Source organism: Anoplopoma fimbria, chromosome 8, assembly GCF_027596085.1.
Source record: "Anoplopoma fimbria isolate UVic2021 breed Golden Eagle Sablefish chromosome 8, Afim_UVic_2022, whole genome shotgun sequence".
Classification (NCBI taxonomy): domain Eukaryota; kingdom Metazoa; phylum Chordata; class Actinopteri; order Perciformes; family Anoplopomatidae; genus Anoplopoma; species Anoplopoma fimbria.
Genome location: NC_072456.1, coordinates 9535070 through 9559368, shown reverse-complemented (window position 1 = coordinate 9559368; position 24299 = coordinate 9535070). Strand labels below are relative to the sequence as shown.

General features: G+C 38.8%; 1 protein-coding gene across 1 annotated transcript; it reads right to left on the bottom strand.

Moving 5' to 3' along the window:
• Positions 1-15626: 15626 nt before the first annotated feature.
• Positions 15627-24065, bottom strand: LOC129095100 (fibronectin type III domain-containing protein 7-like). Its single transcript, XM_054603478.1, has 12 exons — positions 24011-24065; positions 23383-23649; positions 22529-22789; positions 21558-21818; positions 20567-20830; positions 19363-19617; positions 18988-19245; positions 18007-18261; positions 17063-17317; positions 16424-16687; positions 16070-16099; positions 15627-15658 (listed from the first exon to the last, which is right to left on the bottom strand). Exons 1-12 carry the CDS (start codon positions 24063-24065, stop codon positions 15627-15629), a joined length of 2457 nt encoding a protein of 818 aa, XP_054459453.1.
• Between the last annotated feature and the right edge of the window lie 234 nt (positions 24066-24299).

Sequence of the window (24299 nt, the reverse complement as noted above, 5' to 3'; positions counted from 1 at the left end):
GAAGAAAAACGAGCAGCCTCACATTACCTGTCTCTACGGTGACCATCTCGCTCATAGAGCTGTTGCACATGAAGTTGGTTGCAATGACGTATGCTGTGTAGTTGGTGCTGCACTTCAAGCCCTCGATCTTACACGTCACATCCATGGAGTTGCAGCTGTGAACGACGCCATTACTGTCCTTCGCCATGGCAATGTAGAAGAATGCGCTAGACATTAACCATGTCATTGTGATGGAGTCGGATCCACATTCCTTCACTGCTGATACGCCCTGAGGAACGCATGGGGCTAGAGGAGAGGGGACAAACTTAATGAAAACAATTCCAGCTTTTCGCCTATGCAGGTGATCAGAGTCGAGGTTACCAATCAAAAGATTATTTTCATTATTGATTTATTATATTCTCAATAATTTAATTATTGGTTTGGTCTGTAAAACCAAAAAATGCCCAACATATTTTCCAGACCCCAGAGTGAGGTCTTCAAAGTGCTTGTTTTATCCAACACAGTCCAAAACCAAAAGATTTTTAATTTGTAATGATATTAAATAGAGAAAAAAAAGCAAACTTTCACATTTGAGAAACTATGAACAGTTTGCTTGAAAAATTACTTGGACAATAATAATCAATGATCAAAAGAGTTGCTGATAAATGTTTCTGTCTTATTGACTATTTGATGAATCGATTATTTTATTCAGCTCCAAAGAAAACCCATGCAAATGTAGATGAATATGCAGTTTGGGATGTTTGTGAAGTGATGGAGAAAATATGCTGTGGCGAAATGTTACTAATTAAGTACTGTACATTGTCTGTAGGTGCAGACTAATATTTTACATTTAAAACATGGTCGAACTCCACCTTATCAAAATGCTGCTTACACAATAATATATCAGCAGTCATTGTAATGTATACTGAGTACATTTTGCTGATAATACCAGTCTCCTTCCCATTGCAAAATGAAGATTTTGGATAGAAAAACATTGACTTGTTTTGGATTATTTTCTATGGAGCAAGTAAATCATCTAAATACTTCTTTCACCACTGCTAATATCTAATAATCAGGCACTAACAGCTCCCCCTCACCCGTCTGAGCCGCAAGCCCCAGCGTCTTCGGGCTTGCACATTCATCGTCAAAAGCTGTGATGTACATGCTGAAGTGCGCTCCACACTGGACCCCCGGCATAGCGCAGCTGTTGGACATTGAGCTGCAGTTGTAATAGTTGTTTTCCTTGTTGCCAAGGGCCTCCACTGTGTAACGAAGAGCCCCCTCAGCGAGATCCCACTTGCTGAGCATAATATCCGACTGGCATTCGGCTATGGTTTGCAGGTTCTGGGGAATACAGGGGGCTAGAAAAAGGTAAAGTTATTTTTACTTGGTTTTTTTTGTTTATATTTGCAGTTTATAAAAGACGATATGAGAACACTGCAATCTAAAAAGAGCTGAAATAATATTGTCATATTAAAAATAGGACATGGATTGTGTTTTAAGAGAATCCAGCAGAGGGCGATAACATGAGAATGGACACATGTCCCAGAGCTCAGTTCAGCCACCCACTAATGCTTTAAATCAAGTTATACTAAAGTTGCAGCAACTTCAAATTATGGAAATTCAACTGCTTTATCAAAGGTTGCAAAATTTAAAAAAAGTAAAAAAAGTCTGACTCTGCTTTTTTTTTTTTTTTATTTTAATGCCTTTAGGAGACTTTAGAATATACAATTACTAACAAACTCTCTAAATCAGCAAAATTACAAAGAAAAAGTTACCCAAAGTTATGTTTTGTTGTACAAAGTGATCTGTGTATGTGTGCATTTACTGCTGTAGAGATGATGTAGTCATACCTGTACGAATGTCAACAGTAGAGCTGCTCTGGCTTCTGCACTGCCCTGTGATGGACTGGACTGTGAAGTAATAGTGTCGTCCACACACAGTGTGGGTAAAATAACAGGAGTTGTCTACAGTCAAACACTCCTGGACCTCTCCCTACAGAGAAATCACAAAGCACTTACATGGTATGTACACTAAATTACCTCTTTAAAAGGTATGTTTTTGGAACATATGCTTATTGGCTTTCATGCAAACAGTCGGATGAGAAGATTGATAGCTCTCTTACATCTACATGCTAAATATGAAGCTACAGCTAGTAACTGGTTAGCTAAGTTAAGCACAAAGACCAAAGCCGGGGGGGCAAATTATTGTTTTTCCCAAAATGTTGAACTTTTTCATTTAATTCAAAAGAATCTTCTTACATATAAATTAATTTTACATAGAAAATTGCTGCTGCAAATATTTTTTGTTCACAATGCAGTACCTGAGAGTCCACTGCCCGGGCCAAGTAGTGGTCTGTATTGTTTGTGCGTTCCCAGGAAAAGATGATGACTTCGCTGGAACAGTCTCGCAACAACTCCAGGTTCTTGGGAGGACAGGAAACTTAAAGGAAAAGGATTTATACTATATTTAAACAGTGAAAACCACCTTATTTGTCAATCCCATCCCCATTGGATGGATGGATGGATGGATAACATTATAAAGGGCAAATTAGGTAAGAAAATTTAAGTAAATGGGATGTATCATCATCAAAGGTGAGCGCCTCAGATCCTTTTTCAGGTTAAAACGCCCTGATACTGAAGATTAGACACCAGTGTTGCTTTTCACTGTATGAGGTTTCAGGTTTAACACAAACACAGGCTCATTCTTAGCAACCTGAACACAACACAATATGATATAGACAGTGCAGCTCAATGGGAGACCCAGTTATGCACTCAAATAATTGCATGAATGTAGACGCCAAACAAAAGTAGGAGGTGGGAGTTTTAAACAGCTATTCCCAAATGACTCCTCACTGATATGACCTCAGCAATATTTATTCTGAGTAAGAAACAACCCGGTGGATTATGTTAAAATCAAAGGACAATTTATGATTCATGTATCTTATACCTGACAAAATATGTATTTTTTTGTTGTCAGTTTGGTTTCATTTCAATGTCAGGATTCAGATTTGGATCTTTACATCAAATCCTATGAATCAAAATAGCGTAAAAAAAAAAATCTGTATTATTACCAAGCAAAGTCAAAATCATCTCAAGATGATGCTGTTTCCTTTTGCTTGTCCAAAAACGTATTATGTCACCAGATTGAGTTATTAAAGTATCATTGACAATTACTTGTTATAAAATCATGTTCAGCAATGTGGCACCAGGGGTGGGGTTGGACAGAATATCTCGACCGGACTCTCTAACAGAATAGAGTGATATGTGAGATGAAGGGATTAAGTGCCTGCGACAAAATAGATCGAAGGGTGGAGCAGTAAGAAAGTTCGTCAGACAAAATGTAATGGACACAGAGCCATTCAGTCAGTTGCCTGGTATTGATGGGCTATAATTACCAAATTCAGAGCTGGGTTTTTAGTTTGGTTTTCTTTGCTTTTTTGTCAAATGTAGCCTGCTGTTTGAGTTCAGGCCTGTAGTGTGCCAACCTCATATTTAGAGGTTAACTCCACTGATTTTACACATGGAGTTCAGATTACCTGTAATGAAGAGTTCGACTAGACTTTTGAAAACAGTTGTATATTGTGTTTTCCCCACCATTTTCATGTTATTCACCTACATTTTGTGCACTTGTTTTGTTTTAGCTCAGTATGAGAGTCTTAACTGTGTTTTGATATAATTTACTGTCCCATTAGTTGGTCTTTCTATATTCTCCTTTGGTGTTTCACGAAGGGTGGGGATCACACTGAGTGACAGGATAACTTACTCAAACGCCCACAGTCTGCTAACTTGTTGCTCTCTCTACCAATATTAGCACCTATGTTTCAACAATGTTGAAATAGCTGATTTTCGGGCTGCAACAATGACTCAGCTGGGTGGTCTTGTGAAAAAGGACTTTGAAGAAGATGTCAGTATGTGTATCTTCTTTTTTCTATGCATGTTTATAGGTGTTTATGTCAGATAAGCCGCTTAAGTTAAGTGATCCTTTTTTTTTTCGTTGTGATAATTGCGTCTCACCTGTCTGGAAAGTGGCTGAGGTGCTGTTCATCATGTGCTTGCAGTTGTCTGATATTGGCGTTACGTGCACCACGTAGCTCTGGCCGCAGCTCAGTCCGATGATCTGACAGCTGGTGCTCTGGCTGGCACACGTCAGCTGCGTCCCATTTTTGCCCATCGCCGTGGCCTTGTAGGAGTCGGCCCCAAACACGGCCGACCAGGAAACCATCGCAGAGTGAGTGGCGCAGATGTAGTCCACCGAAACTGATGCAACTGGTTTCAGCTCTGCAAGTAAAACAGGATTAGTGTTTTGTTTTATTGAACTTGAGAAAACATGGCAAAAAAAAAAAAAAAAAAAAAGGTTAAATTAGTGTATTGACCTTCTATATACATTTTATATCAGAAACTGTCTGATAAGAATTACTCAAGGCTGTATAAATATGCCCTAATTCTACACAAATCCTGATTGGTAAGTTGTTTTATTAGTAAAATTGTTTGTTTGCTATGTTTTCAACTCTGACATTACCTCTGATAGGGGCAAACTGACCATATAGTGTTAAGGCTACTAGTATACTGTAAGAAGACTTAAACAATCACCATAGTTTCAGTTTTTTCTTAGGTTCATGTTTACCCGTCAACCTCAACAACAAGATGGTTGTCAGGGCATTTGAATCCCTTTTACCCTGAGGATCATATTCTGCATGTTTGAAAGGAACGCCTCAGAGAGAATAGCTGACCTAGATCAAAATCACCCAGTTACTGATATCTGTATTGCTGTGCCTACTCACTGTTGGTGGTGTAGGTGTAGTCTCTGGGCTCGCTGGGCATCAGAAAGTTGTTGTATGAGGACACTGATATCAGATAGGTGGAACATGGTAAGATGCCTTGGACATCCATCTTAGTGTCTGTGGTATTGTACACAGACCCACTGATCAACCCACCAGCCAACCGGCTGGTGGGTTGATCAATGTCCTGGATGGAGACTTTGTACAGCAGGACGTCTTCCACCGGCTGCCACGTCACCCTCGCCGTTTCCGGGCCAGTCTGTGTCGCTGTGATGTTTATCGGAGGCTGAACAACTAGAAACATAAGCACTTAGTTAGAGGGGATATCAATCAATCTGATAATGTGTGTGCATATGTATGTGTATATATATATATATATATATATATATATATATATATATATGAGTTATTTTTTATACATAAGTTTGAAACAGCCTTTTTGATCTCAAGAACTGAAAATCTTCACTGTTACTTTTCAATTTAGGAACTCGTATTCTTCAATCAAAGCCAATAACAACTTCAGCCACGCTAAAGGGTCAGTTCACGTAATTCCCCCAAAACTAATATAATCTTAATTTACTCAAAGAAATGTCTTTCTATGCCGAGCTAAATTGAATTACTGTATTGTTTATGCAGCTCAAAGAATTGAAAGATTATATTTAAAAAACTCAACAGCACCATGTCTTCCCAGAAACAATGTCCCAATTACTTATACTACAAGCATCTTGCTGTTTTTGTACAAATTATCTTGTCTGTAATAAAATGTGTATGTTTGAATCACAATTGGACAATAGTTCTTGGAAAAGTTGGAACCGTTGATATATATATTATTTTTTTTCAGAACTGTGGGCACCACAAACTAAATTCCATTCTGCTTAACTGAATTGAGTTGAAGGCAAAACCTTAGAGACAGATATCTTAGAAAAATTAACTCTCCATGTAAAATGTCATCATATTATAAATAAACCTATCATCATGGGTATACATTGTACAAATCAATGTCAGAGAATGAAACGTTTGCTGTTAATTAGGTGATTAATTATCATGTTACTTTCCTATAGTAACAAACAGAGACTCCGCTTGAGAATGTTTTACCAGCTTTCCGAGCTGAGGGTCTAGGAATAGAGGGTGTTGTTTGCTGAACAGATTGTAAACACATATTTGTGATCTTATAAGATAAGATAAGGTAATCCTTTATTAGTCCCGCAGCGTGGAAATTTGCAATATATATATTATATGGGTTATATGAATGAAAGTTATATGAATTTACCCCATATTTTTGCTGACAATGAAAATCTAGACCTACATTGTAAGGAATATTATTATTATACAAGTAATAGTAACTTATGTTACCAACAATTAATGGAGAGTTTGGTATAACTTGTTACTTGCTCTGGGGATGTCTGGGGGAGTTTAATGCAACATTCATACGTGTATTCTAGCTGTTGTCAGTCACTTTACTCAGTAGAAAAACACAGTAAACCGTAATATCTTGATCTACAGTAGTTTGAGAGTAAACTTCAGCTTTAAATAACTAGATAATGTCTTCTCTTGGTCATTAATTGCACACATTCAATACGTAAACATAAGCGAGGTTTTGGGTTTGTACATGCAGAGAGACATGCCTTAATATCAACTGATACTATCCCATACTTATTTAAAAAAAAAAAAGAAACATCTCAAGGCTCCAAAAGAACCTGATCACCTACAGGTCGTGATGGTCCGCACTTTGCTCCTGGTTCCCAGGCCGGCCTGGTTAGCTGTGAAGACGTAGAAGTCGTAGTTGGTGGAGGGCTGCAGATCTTCCACCACAGCGTTGGTGTTGGTGGAGGTCAGGTTGGTCCTCTGTCCGGTGGACTCAGAGTACATCAGCAGGTAGTAGCGCTCCGCCGAGGGGACCGCAGTCCACTTTACCGTGACGGAGGTGCTCGACAGTGCTCTGCCGTTTACTATCTGTGATGTGGCGGGCACTGGGAGGAGAGAGCAGGGGAGAAAGCCTCGTTTAGATGCTACAGACCTCTGCATCCCTGCGTAATGGCGGGGCGAGACGCAGTCTGAATTGACTAATTTGATGCAGCTCATTATACTTTTATTTTCAAATAAAACTTTTTGGAGCTCGTTTGGAATATTTACAATTCCCTTGATATGTATGTATAACTGTAAGTCACTATTTGACCCCTGAGGGCAGGGGCGCCGAAAAGGGGGGGTAAAGGAGACGGATTCTAGGGGCCCATGATGGAGGGGGGCCCAGAGAGGCCCCTAATGATGATGAAATTATAATACAGAAAAAATAATGACACTAAGTTATTAACTAACATATAATCACACATGTTTTATTTTCCATGTTCATGCTGTTCTTCTTTCACAAATATGGTAATGATAGTCAAAAATACCATTAAAATGCATAATTGTATGTAAAATAGCATCAAAAAATTTTGCCGCTGTGTTGGGGGCCCTGTAAAGATTCTTTTCATGGGGCCCAAAATCCCTAGCGGCGCCCCTGCCTGAGGGTGAATGGCATGGCGATGCTGCCCAAACAAAAATAACATTAATCCAAATCACATTTGAAGGTGGTACAACTATTCTATGTAAATGTTGTATTGACTGTCTTGTTCTTTACCTGTGGTCGCCACGACTGTAGTTATACACACCACAGAGAAGAAATGGACGGCCTTGATAGTCACACTATACTCGGTTCCTGGTGACAGACCCTTCACATCCTTAAAGGTTGTCGATCTCGCTGGCAGGGTCCTCACAATCGGTGAAAATTGTGTATTGTTTTTCATCCGAACGTCCAAAAGATAGTATGTTGCCCCAGTATATTCCTCCCATGTTACCAGGATCGATGAGGGGCCTGAAGACTTTGCTGACAAGGTTTGGCACCCTGCAAGAGATGGACATACATGGCACTGAAAACACGATCTGGGTTACAGAAAATAAAGTTTGTTACAATATCACAAATATATAACAAATAGCATAAATGTTGTATGTGGCATTTTTGAGTGTTCAGTTATAAATATTGATACTATAATATATATTTATTGATTTTTAATACAATTTATGACAGCATAAATATTCTAAAACATTATTCACACTAAACGTCTTGGTTTACCTACCTTCTGCACTATAAGGTATCTGTAAATAAAAAAATAAAACGATTTAATCAATAGAATGCTTCCAATACTTTAACACTAAATAATATCCATACTGTTGAGTTTGACAAGTTTTAACAAAAAAAATAATATATTTACCTGAGTTAGAGATACCAATGCTAAAGAAAAGCCTATAGCTCCCAAAAATCCCATCTTTAGCACTGAGTGATGGATTGCAATTAATTTAGTATTCAAGGGAGTCAAATACAAAAGGTGTTCTGGATTCTTTTGAGCTTCAGCCCAGAGTGTGTGGGAACCAATCAGTGGGTCCCAAACGGGGACAGGCTGTCCCACCAACAGCCCTAGGCAGTCAGGAGGGGCGTGCTGAGGGCGGGATGGATGGATGAGGATTTGGTCAAGTTACTTAAAGTCAAGGATGAGAAGAAGTTCTCTCTCTCTCTCTCTCTCTCTCTCTCTCAATGCCTCTCACGCATCTATCAGTGTGCACTAATGTGTCCCTGAGTAACTCTTATTTGTAAAATGTGTAAACTTGAATGATTATTTTTAAACAGTCCATTTAAAAGAGGGCTAACTGACTGTTGACCTGGACATAAGTAATATCACCTTATTTAATAACATGTCTCTGTCTTAGAATTACTTTTTGGCAAACAAATGGAATACCTACTTGCTCATATATAGCACAAATAACATAGAAGATGTGAATTATGTCCTTATTTTGTGGAACAACAGTGCTTTATGTTAATTTTGGTATTGGGTAAACATCATCGAATGTGCAAACCTAGTAAGTAACCAAAGCAGGGTTACTGCTTTAAATCTTTTCTATATATTGGGATTTAAGAAGGTCATAGGAAAAAATATTGTTATTTGGCAATTATTATTATCTTTAAACATACAGCAGTGGAGTCTGTGGGACCCCAAATATTGAGTAAAGCCAATATCAACAAAGCACAAGGGGTAGGGTTCCTCCACAACTGAAGTTTACTTAACAAAAAAAGAATCCGAACTCAAGCCTGTAAGTGGACCACTTACAAGCTTTTTCTTGAGCTTTTAACCATCGTCACCTAGAAAAACACTGGACTCTGGAAACAGAGTGCACATTTTGGGATCAAATTGCATGTAGTCATTTGCAGGGTTGCAATTTAACGTCTGCTGTTCTAAACATTCAGCATTCTGATCCCTAAATCTGGTTGACATAACATGTTTTCTTTAGATTTCAAATATTACAGTTGTGGAGGTTACATATTTTTGGCGTTGAATTTACCATAACACCTTTTGTATCAACAAACTGTTAACTGAATTGAGCTTTATTGATCAATGAATGACGACAACAACAACAAAGACCCAAAGGAAACAAATAATGCAATTCAGTTTAAGCTGATGACAGGTGCCTGACCAACATTTATCTTATTAAAGCAATGTCATAATATTTACATCAGAGGCCACAGTTTACAGGCAGCTTTAACCCAGCCCCTTTGTATAGAAACAAGCTATCACTCATAGCATCAAGCCCAAGCATGAGAGTGTTGTATTAAACTGTCAAAACATTATATATGTCATAATTTCCCCTTTTGTCTCTCTCTGTTTTTGTTTATTTTTCAGTAGTCAGAGGTCCTTATTATGTTTTTTGCTCTTTCCATCCTTCTCCCCCATGCATCCAAGTTATTGTAAATAGCAGTAATCTGAAGGCATGCTGCGACTTCACATGACATGTTTCTGTGGTAACTGTTTTGGTTTTTTTTCATCCCCGTAACAATACACGAGAACACAGTGAATGACCTGAAGCAAAGAGATAAAGGCTTGGGAGGGGCCGCCTGCGCAAAGAAGACAAGTGCCACTGAAACCGAAGTCAAGAATGCAAACTTGGGAATTGGGACTCCATCTAAATGGGATGTACTTACAAAATACGCCATGCTCGGAACTGTTAATAAGTTATTTTTTTCTTAAACTGTTAGCATTTGAAGGTCGAAGGCTTTCATTAGTAGAATTCAATGGAAATTGAAGTTAATTTGATCCTAGATAGACTAATCCCAAAGCTGGCTTCATGTAGGCTACATGCCCTGAAAAGGATCTTTTATCATACAAGAATAAAGGGCTATCACCTCCTAACTCCTCATCACGTATTAGAAAAAAAGGAAGTCAACATGACAGCGGATACGGGCCGTAAACATGCCAGGAAACCTAAGCTACCCTTCTTAAACAAAAGAGCAATTTTGAAGCGCGGTATAAAAAGGACAAGTTATGTGAACTCCTTGATATTTCATTGTATTTTTATGTGGCAGAGGTATTGTTCTGAGGTAGACAATGTTACAGGTCACAGATATTGAGCATCTCATGACGCAATTTCCTGCAAATTTCTCAATCATTTAAGTCACACAGCTGGTTAGGTTGTTTTTCGCTGCTAACTCCTCTGAAGCTTTTGTCGATTACAAATAGAGTAGGTCAGGTGTTCATTCTGTTTCACAAACAATAAATGAAAGTGCTCTAAACTCTTTACAAAAAAGTAGTGTTGAGGGAGCACTGATCTGGTGTTCTGCATGTCAAAATATGTCTAGATGTCTTACTTAAAAGTGGGTTAAATGAGCTTGACAACTGAATAATACCTAACCATTGACTTTCAGTGTTAAGCAAGGCCTAACCACACCAAATTTAGTCTTTGATTTTGACCTGCCAATCCTCAAATGAATGCTTCCATGGTAACTGTATAAAAGCTATAAATTTGTTATTTTAAATCTAGTTGATACTACTGAGCAGCTCATTTGATGGAACCAAAAATCACTTTTTTCTTTGAAGTGCTATATTATTATGTGGGAATGTTGTCTCTCTTTCAAAAGTTAATTTGTTTCTCCAGACTTATACAGTGGTTTGTACATTGCTTACCACTAGGTTGTTTATTATGCAGCATGCTTTATTGTATTTGGACACAGATGCAAATACATTTGAAAAAATACATTTAGAGACTCTCAACACATAAGTATTGAGCTTTATATCTGAGTGATTTGGAGTGAAGAAGGACAAAAGTCTGGCTGCTAGGTTGAGAACTTAACGGAGTGAACTCCTGCGACTATGTGGCTAAATGAACCAAATTAGCTGGAATTGGAGGTGCCAGCTGACAAACTCATTATCATTCCTCCCCTTTAACATCCAAACCCTGCCTCGCTCCATTGAGATGAAAATGTTTAAAATAAAAGTCAAAAAATAATTTCTTTCTTGAAAAATATTCACAAGAAATGTTGCCAGCATTTTCACATCACTTTGACAGATAATTAGAATCTGATTGAATTATTCCTTATACTGTGATAAAGATAATTCACAGCGCACCATGAGGGTATGCTGTCAGATCAGATGAGACATCCTCCATAAGCCCACAGGACAGTCATATATGTTTAAAGTGGAACATGAATGGACAGGTTTGATTTATATCCTTTTATTTAAAAAATAATTTCCTTCAATTATTTATGCCCTGCTGTCATGTGACCTTCTGACGATGTCTGTTGTTGCCGCCATATTTGGTACTGATGTTACACAGATTGGTACATAATGCTAGCGCTACTCACCGCCAATGTCACTAATTTCTCACTTAGATAGCAAAAAACAGAAAAGCTGTGCAGAGAAAATGTTGGTAATTGATCCTGTGTGAATGTGATCCTTACTAAAATCTCTTCTGAACTTATGTGGCACCTGCTATCGTCCGAGACTGCCTGACTTTTTAATTTTATGTTATCTATATCTAGTACACTGTTATTTGGACACATCAAATCCTTTAGGATGAGTGCAGTATCACAATTCATCCACCAGATGTAGACATAGACTGTTTTCAAGTTGTGGCATAATTTGTTGTTATAGCAGTATAAAGTAATGTTTATTATTTCTCTTCTTCGGCTGCAATTTAAGAGAGTTATGAGACTCATACCGTTGGAAATTGAGTTTTTGCCGCGTGGACTCCTTTTGCCTTGTGTTTACGGTTAATTCCACTCCTTCTGTCTTCTATGTCACTGCCATGTCTCGTGGTGTGTGTAAGTGTGTGTGATTCTATTCCATTCCAGCCATTAATCTGGTCCCACCTACACACCTGCCACCAATCAGCTGATCACCTCTCCCTGCTTTCACACACCTGTCAGCAATGTACTCATCAGCGTCACAGTAAATCAACACTGGCTTTCTTACCAGTACTTGTCAGATCATTGTCTCAGTCAGGGTGATAGTTTAAGCTTCAGGCCTCCTTTTTTATGTTTGGAGGCTGGCATTTACTGTTTTTCTGTGCCTCAGGATCACCTACCTGTTTGCTTGTCTGCCTGCTTCACCTGTGCAATCTCACCCTTGTACAGGCTCATATGTCATCCACCACGGTCCCCCTCGGTTCCATAAAAAGACCCTCTTATCACTTCACCTACCTCTTGTCAGTGTCCTGCATTTGTGTTTTCACTCACTGATCATAACAAGCTTGTAATAAGTCTGCTTTGGATGGTTACGACATTATGTCTAAAAATCTAAAACCCAAATTTAGAATATGAATGGGATTTTCACCTTCAGAAAATCACTGTTTAGCTCAAATAAATTACTTTTGGTTGCTATGAGTAGAAGGGGTCATTCCTATATTCACAGGATCCTCTTTCCCCAGCTCCTCACAAACTGATGCTTGGTCCGGACCCCTTCATGTCACTTATGTTTGTACAAAACAAAACTAAGATACTTGGTTATGTTTAGAAAGAGGTTTTAGGATAAAAAGAGTAAAATATGTATGTTTCGTGACAACATGGTAGTGAGAAGGAGCTGGTTCCCCAGCTCTATATAGAACATAACAGGAACCTGAGAAAGATGTAACACAGCTTTATTCACTTGACATGACATGGGCAGGCATTGAGCATGCCGGCTCACTGAAAGGGCTGTGACACACTAAATAGAATGGGATCATTATTCACTTTATCAATTACCCTGTGTGGATTGACCCTGCTATGACATGTCAAAATGGCTGCTGTGAAAAGGGCCCATATGGCAGCGACCAATAGTAAACAAACATGTGACGTGGTTGTGACGTCTGCTTCAAAGCATCTTTAGTGCGATGTCTGCAGTTATGGCAAGAAGCGTTAAACACGCTCACGTGGTAGCTTTTTCGACAGTGTGGTGTTATGTAATCTGGACCTATCTGGAGGACCTCCAGATATGTGTGTCTCATAGAAATGCAACCTCTTTCGCTGAGTCATGTTCCGGTCTATGAAGGGCAACTATTCCCCACAGAGAGGATTATACTGTTAACAGAGCACCGGGGATAATACCAGACTCATTCCTTTTGTGTTACGATGGACTTAAGCCAACTGAAACCTGTGTTGTGAAAAGGGCGCAGAGCGGCACATGTTTCTGGGTTGGAGGCCCTGTGACACTGTTGGCTGGGTGTGTTATAAAGGAAGAATTCACTGAAACATTCAGTCATATTTTTCATTCGAGCAATTCGCTCATTGTAAATATTGTGTCTAATTTGATATCCTGGGGTCGCTCTGGTGATGACCTATGTACTGAAGGGTAGAAAGACATATTCGCTCCTCTACCTGCTGTTGTCTCTCTCTCCAGTTTCGATTAATTGATCGATCAACAAAATCGAATTAGTGTTAGTCAACTTAGAATTTCTTTGGTTGAGGACAGCCCTAATTTCAACGTCTAAATAAAAAGCTTATCTTTACTTGTAAAGTCTGATAATTAGTGTGTGTATGCCCACTATGGGGCAAACTATTGGAGGCACTGTAAATGTCCCGTATGCTGATGATCTTTAGCTGTATACTCATAGTCACCAAATATGTGTTAACCATCCATCGATCCATCCAACCACAACAAACATTCACACATAAGGGCAATATAGAGTCAACAATTAACCTAATTCGCATATGTTTGGATATGAGAGTACGCCGAGAACTATTGGATCCCACAACATTCATTTGTTTTATTAAATATGTTAATCTGTGATGTCCCTCTGCACTTTATCAAGTTTTAAATAAAGATTATTTTATTATTTATGTATTTATTATCCTATTTGTTTATGGTTTGCAGTAGATGGTGTACATCAAAACATCTATCTATCTCATCAGGGATATATCCCGAGCTGGTAGCATTGGTCATTGGTAAAGTTCAGATGTTATCTCAAAATGATTGTTTGCTCCAATAAGGTCGGCTTACCTAACTTGTTACGGTAATGAAACTAGCACACAGCTTTCCACCAAGTTGTTTGAGCATATGAAGAGAAGTTATGAAAGGCTACAATTACACAGGAAGAAGATCTCTGTGGCAGAAGAAAGATGTGTTACGTTTGGATGGACTACAATTGTCTTGATCTTTAGGTAAGATAGAAAGAAAGTGGGATCAGTATTGTCAAATGAGAATTCCTTTTATAAATGCTGTATTGTATAATTGCATAGCTTTGAATGCCCACGAGAGAACAACAGCACAAAAAAGACAAAAGACAAGATTTTGGTAAATCTGAATACTGAATTATGACAACATTTTTACCTTTGATCTTGTTCAGACAAATCTATGTGCAAAAGAAACTGCAAAACACATGCTGGGAATTCTTTATTAACTGACATATGCATCAGGTTTTCACAACTATAGTGACACATATCACAAACAGTTAAATACATCCTGAGATCAGCACACTGCCGAGATCATACAACAGGGTGACACATAATGAGGTGACAAAGATTAGTGTCTGTTCATCATCAGGAGGCTTACTACTTGGGACCGGACCTAATTTAATAAAGAAAATCTCCAATTAACAATTTTGAAAAATGAAGGGGCAAATTGTTTAAAAGTTACTGTTTTGCTTATTGATATTTTTTTGTCAATTAGATCATTTATTTGGACTTTTTAATGGCAATAGCTCAGGGACAAAAATACAATCAATTTTCAAATATCCGTAGAGCTTATCAATTTAGTTTTGGTTGTTTTTTAATCAAATTTTTTATCCTGAAAAGCTTTTTTACGTATTGCCAAATCCATGCTGTGATTTTGTCTCGAGATCCATTTTTCGAGCAGCACACACAAAATGAATTCTTATTTATATTTAAGTGCTTGATTGTAATTGTTGAGGATACAGTGATGGTTTAGTTTAGCCATGATACATGAAGGCATGTTTACAACACTGTATAATATCTTAAACATTTATTTCTCTTTATTTGTCATGTTATCACTTATGTATCATGGCCAACAGACAAGCATGTTTCTTTCTGGTTAACACTAATATTTAGCTATAAGCATGGCTTTATTCCAGTTGGGCAGGGATGATGAGGAAGAGGAGAATGACAAAGATGGAAGTGTGCATCTGTGGAGAAGAGATTCAGTCACATTCAGTTTAATATTTGACATCTTATAACAGCAAAGTGTGAATTTATTGTAGGAATGATGCAATAATTTTTAAATGCAAGTAATGTTTCAGTGTAATGAGCAGTGGGAGACATTAATATACCTGAACTTATGTAATAGATAGAATTATCATGTCTCAGTAAATTAATGCCCATTGGAGTTTTAAGTGGACCTTTCTTTTCACATTTTATATCTTGCCTGTGTTTCTAATATTTTGTGTTTTCATAAAAGGTCCTCTTTGAGCTTGCTTGTTTTTGTCTCAAATATTGTAATTTAATATTTCAGTATATTGTAAAGTGTAAAAATGTAATAAAACCATGACGGCAAGGACGAAAGTTCAGTCTCTTTTCTTCTATGGTCAGGCGTAATACATTGTTGTATAATTATGTATATTTACTTACCATATGCTAGTCCACACTTCTCTTCCCTCTGTAAATCACTGCAGAAGAACAGGTTGAAGTGGCATTAGAAACATCATACATTTAAAACGTTTTATTTAAATGTTTCACCATTAACAACTGAACACTGTTTGGGTGGTTTCAATGATTTTGTCTTAAAGACATTAGCCTTCTAAATATTAATGCAGATTAACACACTCACCTGTACCAACGTCGCTCCCTGAGCACGTGACTGAGAGCAGAGACAGAAAAGGGTGAAATTCAGTAAAAATGTAATCATCCATATTAAGTGTTTTAGCTATATTAACCTTTATCATCCTGTAGCTGCTAATCATTAAAACGTTTTATTTAAATGTTTCACCATTAACAACTGAACACTGTTTGGGTGGTTTCAATGATTTTGTCTTAAAGACATTAGCCTTCTAAATATTAATGCAGATTAACACACTCACCTGTACCAACGTCGCTCCCTGAGCACGTGACTGAGAGCAGAGACAGAAAAGGGTGAAATTCAGTAAAAATGTAATCATCCATATTAAGTGTTTTAGCTATATTAACCTTTATCATCCTGTAGCTGCTAATCATTTAAAATAATTTTGCTATCTTCCAATCCCAAATAGGGCTAATGAAATAATTTAACAGAAGAATATAAAATGAACGAAATAGTGGTGAAACTACCCACTGTGTGTTAATAATGTTAATTTGCATTATAGACATCTGTGTCAGCAGAAACATCTGTCATCACACACAACTGCTGATAAGAATCAAATATTATCATTACCAGACATAACTGGTAGATGTCATACCTGAGTACATTCTCTGGGGGCAGAACAGGACTTTGCTGCCATCTGGTGTGAACGGAGCCACCACTACAGTATAGACGTCTCCACACTGTACGTTGCCTACATCACAGCTGCTCTCTCCGAAAGAGGCAGAGCAGGTGTAATTGTTGCTGCTGCCCACCATCTCTGTGATGTAGCGGTGGCTGCTGCTGCCAGCGCTGCGCCAGTAAACTCGTAGAGCGTTACCAGCCATCCTGTAGAGCCTGACCCCTGAGGGACAGCAGGCACCTGCCAGAGAGAGAGAGAGAAAGAGAGCGAGAGAGGGATGAAGTGATAAGGGTGCTATGGATGTATTATCTCAAGATTATCGTATGTCAAAGACAGTAACGTCACTGTCTGTGCTTTATGGTATATTTCACTCTAAATGGGACCATCATTTACTAAATGAACATCATGCTGTATTGGAGAAGATTTGAAACTAGTGGTTGAGAACATAAACTCATGTTTACAATGTTTACTGAGGCAGTAGGTTTATGAGAAGTAGCTTCAATTTCTATTACACTTCTATACAAACAGACTTATTTTGCAACCAGAAGAGATGCCCTCTGATGTCCAGTAGAGAGAAAGCATGTTTGGCGTCACTTTTCAGCGATCATCACTCACTGGACGAAAAGCCCTGATAGGAGCAGTTTGATCTACGCCCGCTGTGGCTGAACGCCTCCATAGTGACGGTGTAGTTGGTCCCACAGGTGATGCATCCCATGAGGCAGTGGGAGTCCTGGGTGTGGCAGCGGGCGTGACCTCGCGTTGATGTCAGAGAAGTGAGGAATGAATGTGCTCCTTTAGCGTGAGACCACGAGACGTTGGTCACTGCCTGCGTTACCTGATCGACTGTTAGATTGACCGGGCAACAGGGTTCTGTGAAAGAAGATGATTTATGAAGATGTTAGGGGTGGAGCACAAAGTTACCATCTGTATGTTTATGTCACAAACATATCTGTATTGGTATCTGTATTTGGTTTATACAAGGCCTAAGACGGAAGATGTTAGAATATATAAATAAAGTAGTATTTTGACCTTGTACCTGAATAAATACAATAATAAAATATATATTTTTTAGAGCCTATATAGTGCTTTTGGAGCTTAACCCATAGTTTGAGCTAAAAGTGAGGATATCCGTGTGTCTGCTTCTTTTCCAAATCTGTCTCTCACAAGTCCCCCAACTTTGTGGAAGTGCAATACTAAATCACAGCAGCGGCCTTTTAATAAATTGAAAATTAAGATAATGCATTTAACAAATTAATTGATGTGCCAAAAATAAATTAAAAATAAGTAAAAATCTTACTTTTTATTTTAAGTCCTGCATTAAAAAGTAAGAATTTTAATGCAGGACTTAAATTTGAACAAAGTTCTTCTCCATCTTTTGCTACTTTTACCTAAATAAAAGATCTGAATACCCTTTCTGCCTATTGGACATTTTGGACCAAAGTAGCTTTCATAATTGTATAACTTAACTAGTTGGGGTGGCCCAACACCCCACTAACATGCTTCTTCATTGATGTTTCCTTTAACCTGAAGTCTGTCTGTTCTTTTTCGACCACACTAACCTGTTTCCAGTGAGTCAGAGTAGCTGGGTAAACTTTGGCCGAAGGGGCTGGTTGCCATGACGCTGACTTCATACATGGAGCCGCAGGGAAGGTCTGCGATGTCGCAGCTGTTTCCACTGGTGGTGCAGGTGTGTTTGCCGTCATCTCCCAACGCGCTCACAGTGTAAGTAGCAGCACTGTTGTTTGCTGTCCAGCTGACACTGACGCAGGAGGAGTTTTGCAGGTTCAGCATCAGATTCATCGGCATGCAGGGAGCTGATGGGGACGAAAGAAAGAAGGAATTAAAAGTTGACTTTATTGAGTTTCTCTAGACCTTTGGGGCTCCTACCTAAATGTTTGAGTAACAGAGGTGGAAATAATGACTATGGCTGTGCAGCTCAATTTTTTAAGCTGGGAATATATCAATCAAACAGCCATTTAAACAAACTTTACATATCATACTCACTACTACTACTTTATTATGTACACCTGTACGATCTAATGTAATGCACTACGTCAGCTCTGCCATGAATTTTATTCTCCAAAAGAATGATCAATCTTCTGAATGAACATTTCTAAGCTCGGTAAAATTAGAATTTATGGCACAGCTGTTGTGGATTGGATTGCATAAGCTTGAATATTTGTGTACATAATAAAGTGGGCAAAAAGTGTATGTCTATATCTACTGGAATTTTTTATACATAAAACCGCAGCTTTTTGCCTCATAATGGTTCTAAGGATTTTAAAGGATTTTAACTAAGCCTATAAAAAATTGAATATTCTTAGCTCCTAGTTAAGATGAAACATTAAGAAAAAGGTTTAAGTGCTTTTGTATGTTCATCTGAATGTAAAGTATTTGAGTTTTAGTCAAAATGGATAAAGATTTTACTGCTATTTTATGGGAAATCTGAGAACTGAAGTTAAAAACTAAAGAGCTTAAGTGTAAAATGTAACTGGATATTTTCTGGATACACATACAGTATATGATCAGAAGTTTTCTACCTGTGTTTTTGGTGTGAGCTTTGCATGCCCAGTTGCATCCACTGATTTCATTGCACGGTGTCACCAGCACGCTGTAGGGACTGTCACAGTTGAGGTCAGAGAGGGCGCACACCGGTGCCGTGTCGTTACACAGGATGACCTCCGAACCGTCTGCAGCTCGAGTCTCGTACAGCTGTGCCCCCTTCGAGGCCGTCCACGTGATCTCCAGAGTGTCAGTGCTTACCAGGGAGACTGACACATCCTCTGGACAACAGGGCACTGAAAGACACAGGTGATACAAGTAAAGAGACATACACATATAATGATCATAATCAGGAAGAAAAACAGTCTCATAATGACTCAAAATCTTAAAACCTGAGGTGACATGTTACTTACAGGTGGTATAGTTGAGAATCTGTCCTTGAGGACTGCTGCCGGCCTGGTTGAACGCGAACACAGACATCAGGTATGTGTAGCCACACTTGCAGTTGTAGGTGCAGTTGTTGCTGGTGGAGTTGCAGGTCTCCTCTGCGCCGTCACCGCTCTTGATGAAGGCCTGGTAGCTGTCGGCATGAGGCACCTTGTCCCAAGTCAGCGTACAGTTTCCTTCAGTTGACTCCACGAGAGCCAAAGACTCCGGTGGGCAAGGGACTGACAGAACAGGAGAGCAGGTCACACTCATGTACTGACTGTGGTTTCAGAGTGGCATAATTCTGTATCCATGACTACCACTGAGGTGGTCTTTTAGTGTGCATTTCTCACCAGTAATCACAAACTTATGATTTCAATTTTCAATATTTTTTTTTTGAAGTGTGATAATAACTATTGTAGCCTCCTATTGTGTATGTTCAAAGTATCTGTATTATTTAATTGTAGTTATTGTTAGTTTTAATATATTAAATTGATGAGACAGCAACAGCAAAAAGATCAATTCATCTGTAAAAATAGTGCAGCATGGTTTACCTTTATAAAACCAGCTTTTTATGTCTTTTATGTTTGAGCAAATCTTAATTCTGCACCATGTGCAGAATCCCATAAAGTTGCTGACATTTCTTTAAAGTGTCTGTGCAGTTTAAATCCAATTTACCTGATTTATTACCTTAGAGTTATAACACAACCTAAACATCTGGAGTTGCGCGGAACCAAACCATTTAACAGACTGGTCAAAACATTAATTCATAGGGTCAAAATCCACACAAAGTAATTTTAACTCTTGTGGTGTGGATTAACCGTGGCATACTCTAAAAACTCTCAAACCCTCATATTTTTGCATAAACTATAACTGTTCTTGTGATAACGAGATTGGGACTATCCTGACTAATCCAGTAAATGAAATTCCTGACAAATTAAAGTACAATATCAAATTGAGGCGTAAATACAGTGAATTCTTATTAAATTGAAATAAAATTTCCATAAATAAGACCAGCTCATTATTTTCCATAAAGGCCTATTACAACCAGATAGTTACCTTCTGATCCCGCTTAGGTCTGTGTAGCGTTCAAATTAAATCAAAGTCAAAATCAGTATCAAGAAAAAATAAAACAAACAACATAAGCCATTATAACTATGTGGATCTGATCCAAAACAAATCTCTACTCACAGGTGATGAACACCACGGCGCTGGATGGCTGGCTGGGCCCTGCCTCATTGGAGGCGGTGACCTGGATAGTGTCTACCTCTCCACAGCCTACTGGCAGCAGGGTGCAGGAGCTGGATGTGGAGTTACAGGTGAGGTTCTGGTCACTCATCACATGGTACTGGATGGATCCGTAGACATCCTGATTGAGTTCCCAGGACACAGAGAGTCCGGCCGTCCCGTTACTCATCACCATGGAGACATTGACACCAAATGGTGATGGAGGTCCTGTTAAAACACACACATTAGAACAGTCAAAAACACGAGCAGATACAGACTTACATATTTGACACCCTTGCCAGTACTCTGAATTTGATGTTTTTTATTTCATACTTTGAAAAGTGTTTAGAATTTTTATTCCACTGCATCTTTGAGGAGAATATTATTTACAGGTTACTTTTTTTAATTAAGATGTTACAGAGAATAGGGTCATAAAAGATGATATATGTCTACCCAACACAGAGGCTAATATTTGTTCTCTTTAACTTTAAGCCCTTATGTGTAGAATGTATTTCTATATATTTTTTAGAGCATGCACACGTCTTTGCAGAGGAAGATGGGACTTTTCAAATCTGATTCTGAGTATAAAATAGATAAAATAAATTAATTCTTCTTTGCAAATTATTTCTTGTTGATGCTTCATAACATTCAGTGAGTTAATAGTTTTGGTCTCTTTCTATTCATGTCTACTAGGTTTGGGATCGTACGGGGGTTAAATGTTTCTGAGAAAGTATGCAGGCACAACTAGAGCAAAAAAGGCCACCTGACACAAATTGTAGGCTGAATTATTCTTTTTTTTCTTTTCATGTATAATATTTCTCACGCACTATTATAAAGGCACATGGACTACAGGAGCTAGTGTATGTGTCTCTCTCCTGTTAAATGTGATCTGATGAACACAGCAGTTCACAGAATTTAAAAACACACAGAGAGAAGTGTCTCAGTGCCTCCTTACTTGTTGTCTGGTTGATGTACAGACTGCCCTCTCCTTCCCGGCCCTCGACATCCCAGGCAAAACCCCCAATGACGTAGAGGGAGCCAGCATCCAGGCCAGAGATGGTCAGATTGGTGTTGGAGGTGTTGTGCTTCATGCTGGTGTTGGAGCTGAACTCGTATATAGACAGGGTGTACTGGACGGCGTCAGCAACGGGAGCCCAGGACACGGTGATGCTGTCATTGCTGGGAGAGGAGGCAGAGAGCTGAGGAGGAGGCAGAACTGTGGAGGAGAAAAAGGTTTGTTGACAAGTTGTACATTTGTGAGTTTTCTTGCAAATCCCAGTTCTAATGTAATTTTAAGACTGATTCACCTCAGACGTGGGAACTTAAATTTAGCTTCTGGGCCATTTTTTCATGTTTTTTGTTTCCAACACAAAAGGCCTGTTTTTAGATTGTATACATGTAAGGATATATGAATACATTCATGTATGTAAAAGTTAATCTGAGTGTGACACATATAGTAGCCTACAGAAATACAATAATATGAAATCAGAGATGCATAATGACACACAGTGGACAAAAATGGTGAAACTGCTTGTAGCATGTTAGTTTGGCCCATGTGAATCAGATCCACCACCCTCTCTAACAGAATGAAGGTCAACCCATTGTATTTTGCAAAGAGGGGTCAGGTATAGTTACCACTGATACAGGAGAGGCCCTGGGGGGCTCTGATGCATTTATTGGGTAAGAAAAAGAAACAGTGAAGTCACTCACAGTGGGCTCGCTATATGTTTTGCTTTGCTATGGGACAATGAGGCAGATCAAGTGACTTCTGCAGGGCATAGGGATCGATGAGAACAGTTCACATTGTCACCCCATGAACATGTGACTCCTTTCTACACATAAACCAGCCCTTAGTTATTTAACCACTTTTCCCCAGATGTTGAAGTAGTAAATTTAATATTATGCACACAAATATATAAAGTGTACCTGTCTTTGCAGTCAGAGGAAGAGACGGCTGACTCTGGCCTCCACCGTTGGCAGCCCTGATGCTGAGCGTGTACTCAGTGTATGGTGTGAGGGACTTGATCTCAGCGGGGGTGGAGGACACCGTGTCTTCTCTGAAGAAGCCATCTGTAGTCTGGATTCGTATGATGTAATGAGTCGCCTCGGTCTTCACGTTGAACGACGCCATCAAGGTCCTGCTATCCTTGGGCTTCACTGTCTGGATGGGATCCATCATCTCAGGGGCTGAAATAGTCAGAGTCAGCTCACATCAGAGATATCATTCAAGAAGAGGACACATACTGTAAAAATGTAACTCCAAGTCAAATTTTGGTAGTGAGATACAAGGGATGGCCTCCACGTTCTCAGCAATAATTGGCTGTGGATTCTTCCTTTTACCTGCAAGTTTTAGGGATAAGTAATGGGAAACATTTTATTTTGTCTCATCTCCCTGTGTATGTTTGAAAAATCCCCACACTGAATGTATCAATATAAAACATTTCCTCTTATATTGCCATTGAACTAACAGTGACTCTTCTATGGACCTTCACTGATTGTACATTGTCAACTGCCCATCATAAAAGTAACATTTAGGTCTTTAAATTTGCATTGTAATCAGACTGTTTTTAGACACGTAGTGTGCCTGAATATGGCATTAAAACAAATTCATAAAAGCATTTTCAGACCAAGTAAAACACATCCAGCACCAGAAAATGTAGTTCATCAAACATCTTGTTTTTAAATGGAAATGTACACAACATGAAGCACTAAATAAAACTTATCAATGTTATGTTATTTAGTGCTTAAACATGACAGGTAATGACATAAGTGCACCTCACCTGTGGATGACTCAACAATTGCAGAGCTCAGTGTTACTTGTGAACTATCCAGGGCTTCAACTGTGAATATATACATGATGTTTGGGGACAGAGAGTTGACAGAGCCCAGAACTATGTTTGGACCAAATGTGGCAAAAGCAATGGGGTTGCTTGGTGAGCTTTTGGGGGCGACGGTGATCTTGTATGAGCTGGCCGAGGGTAACCTGGTCCATCTGAGAATCGCTGTCTTGGTTGTTACTGAGAACACGGATACTTGGAAAGCTGATGGGAGAGATGACAGATGTGGAGATCAATAAAGCATTTGTTTACACACTGAGACGTGGATTTTTTTTTACAGATAAATGTATTTTATAATCAAGGTTTTGTCCTTTCATTCTCATAAATGACAATGATATAAACATCTACAGATGAGTTATGGTAAAAGAGAACATACAGTACCTTGGGCCGCAGCCTGCAAATATAGAGAAAATGTGGTTAACATTACTTTTATATAATTACTTAAATTCAAGTTACTACAAACAAGTTATTCACCTGAAATATTGCATTGTGCTCTCACAACATAATCTCTGTGCCTGAATTTAAAATGATATATTTATATTATTATAACAAGCTTTATTCCATTACTGTACCTTCGAGCATATGCCCAGCGAGACAAAAATCACCAGCCACTTCATAGCGCCCATTCTTCACTTCTGTCCCTTAAAACACTCCTCTCACTCTTTTACACACACTTCACAACTTCTGTTAGATTTATAAAAATGCTGGTGTCTGTGCCGGTTGAAATACTTCCATCTGGTCCCACCCACTGGAGGCCAATATCCAGTCATAGTGAAGCAGAGAGATGCACCCTGGGGGAGGTGCAGGTTCGGTAGCTTGAGAACGAAACACCTTTGTCGCTATAGGCATGATATTCTATA

Coding starts and splice junctions, on each gene's coding strand:
- LOC129095100 (XM_054603478.1), bottom strand. CDS start 24,065: ATGGGCGCTATGAAGTGGCTGGTGATTTTTGTCTCGCTGGGCATATGC. Junction 22,790..23,382: donor AATTGTTGAGTCATCCACAG/GTGAGGTGCACT, acceptor TGACTATTTCAG/CCCCTGAGATGATGGATCCC. Junction 17,318..18,006: donor CTCTGACTCACTGGAAACAG/GTTAGTGTGGTC, acceptor CTTCTTTCACAG/AACCCTGTTGCCCGGTCAAT.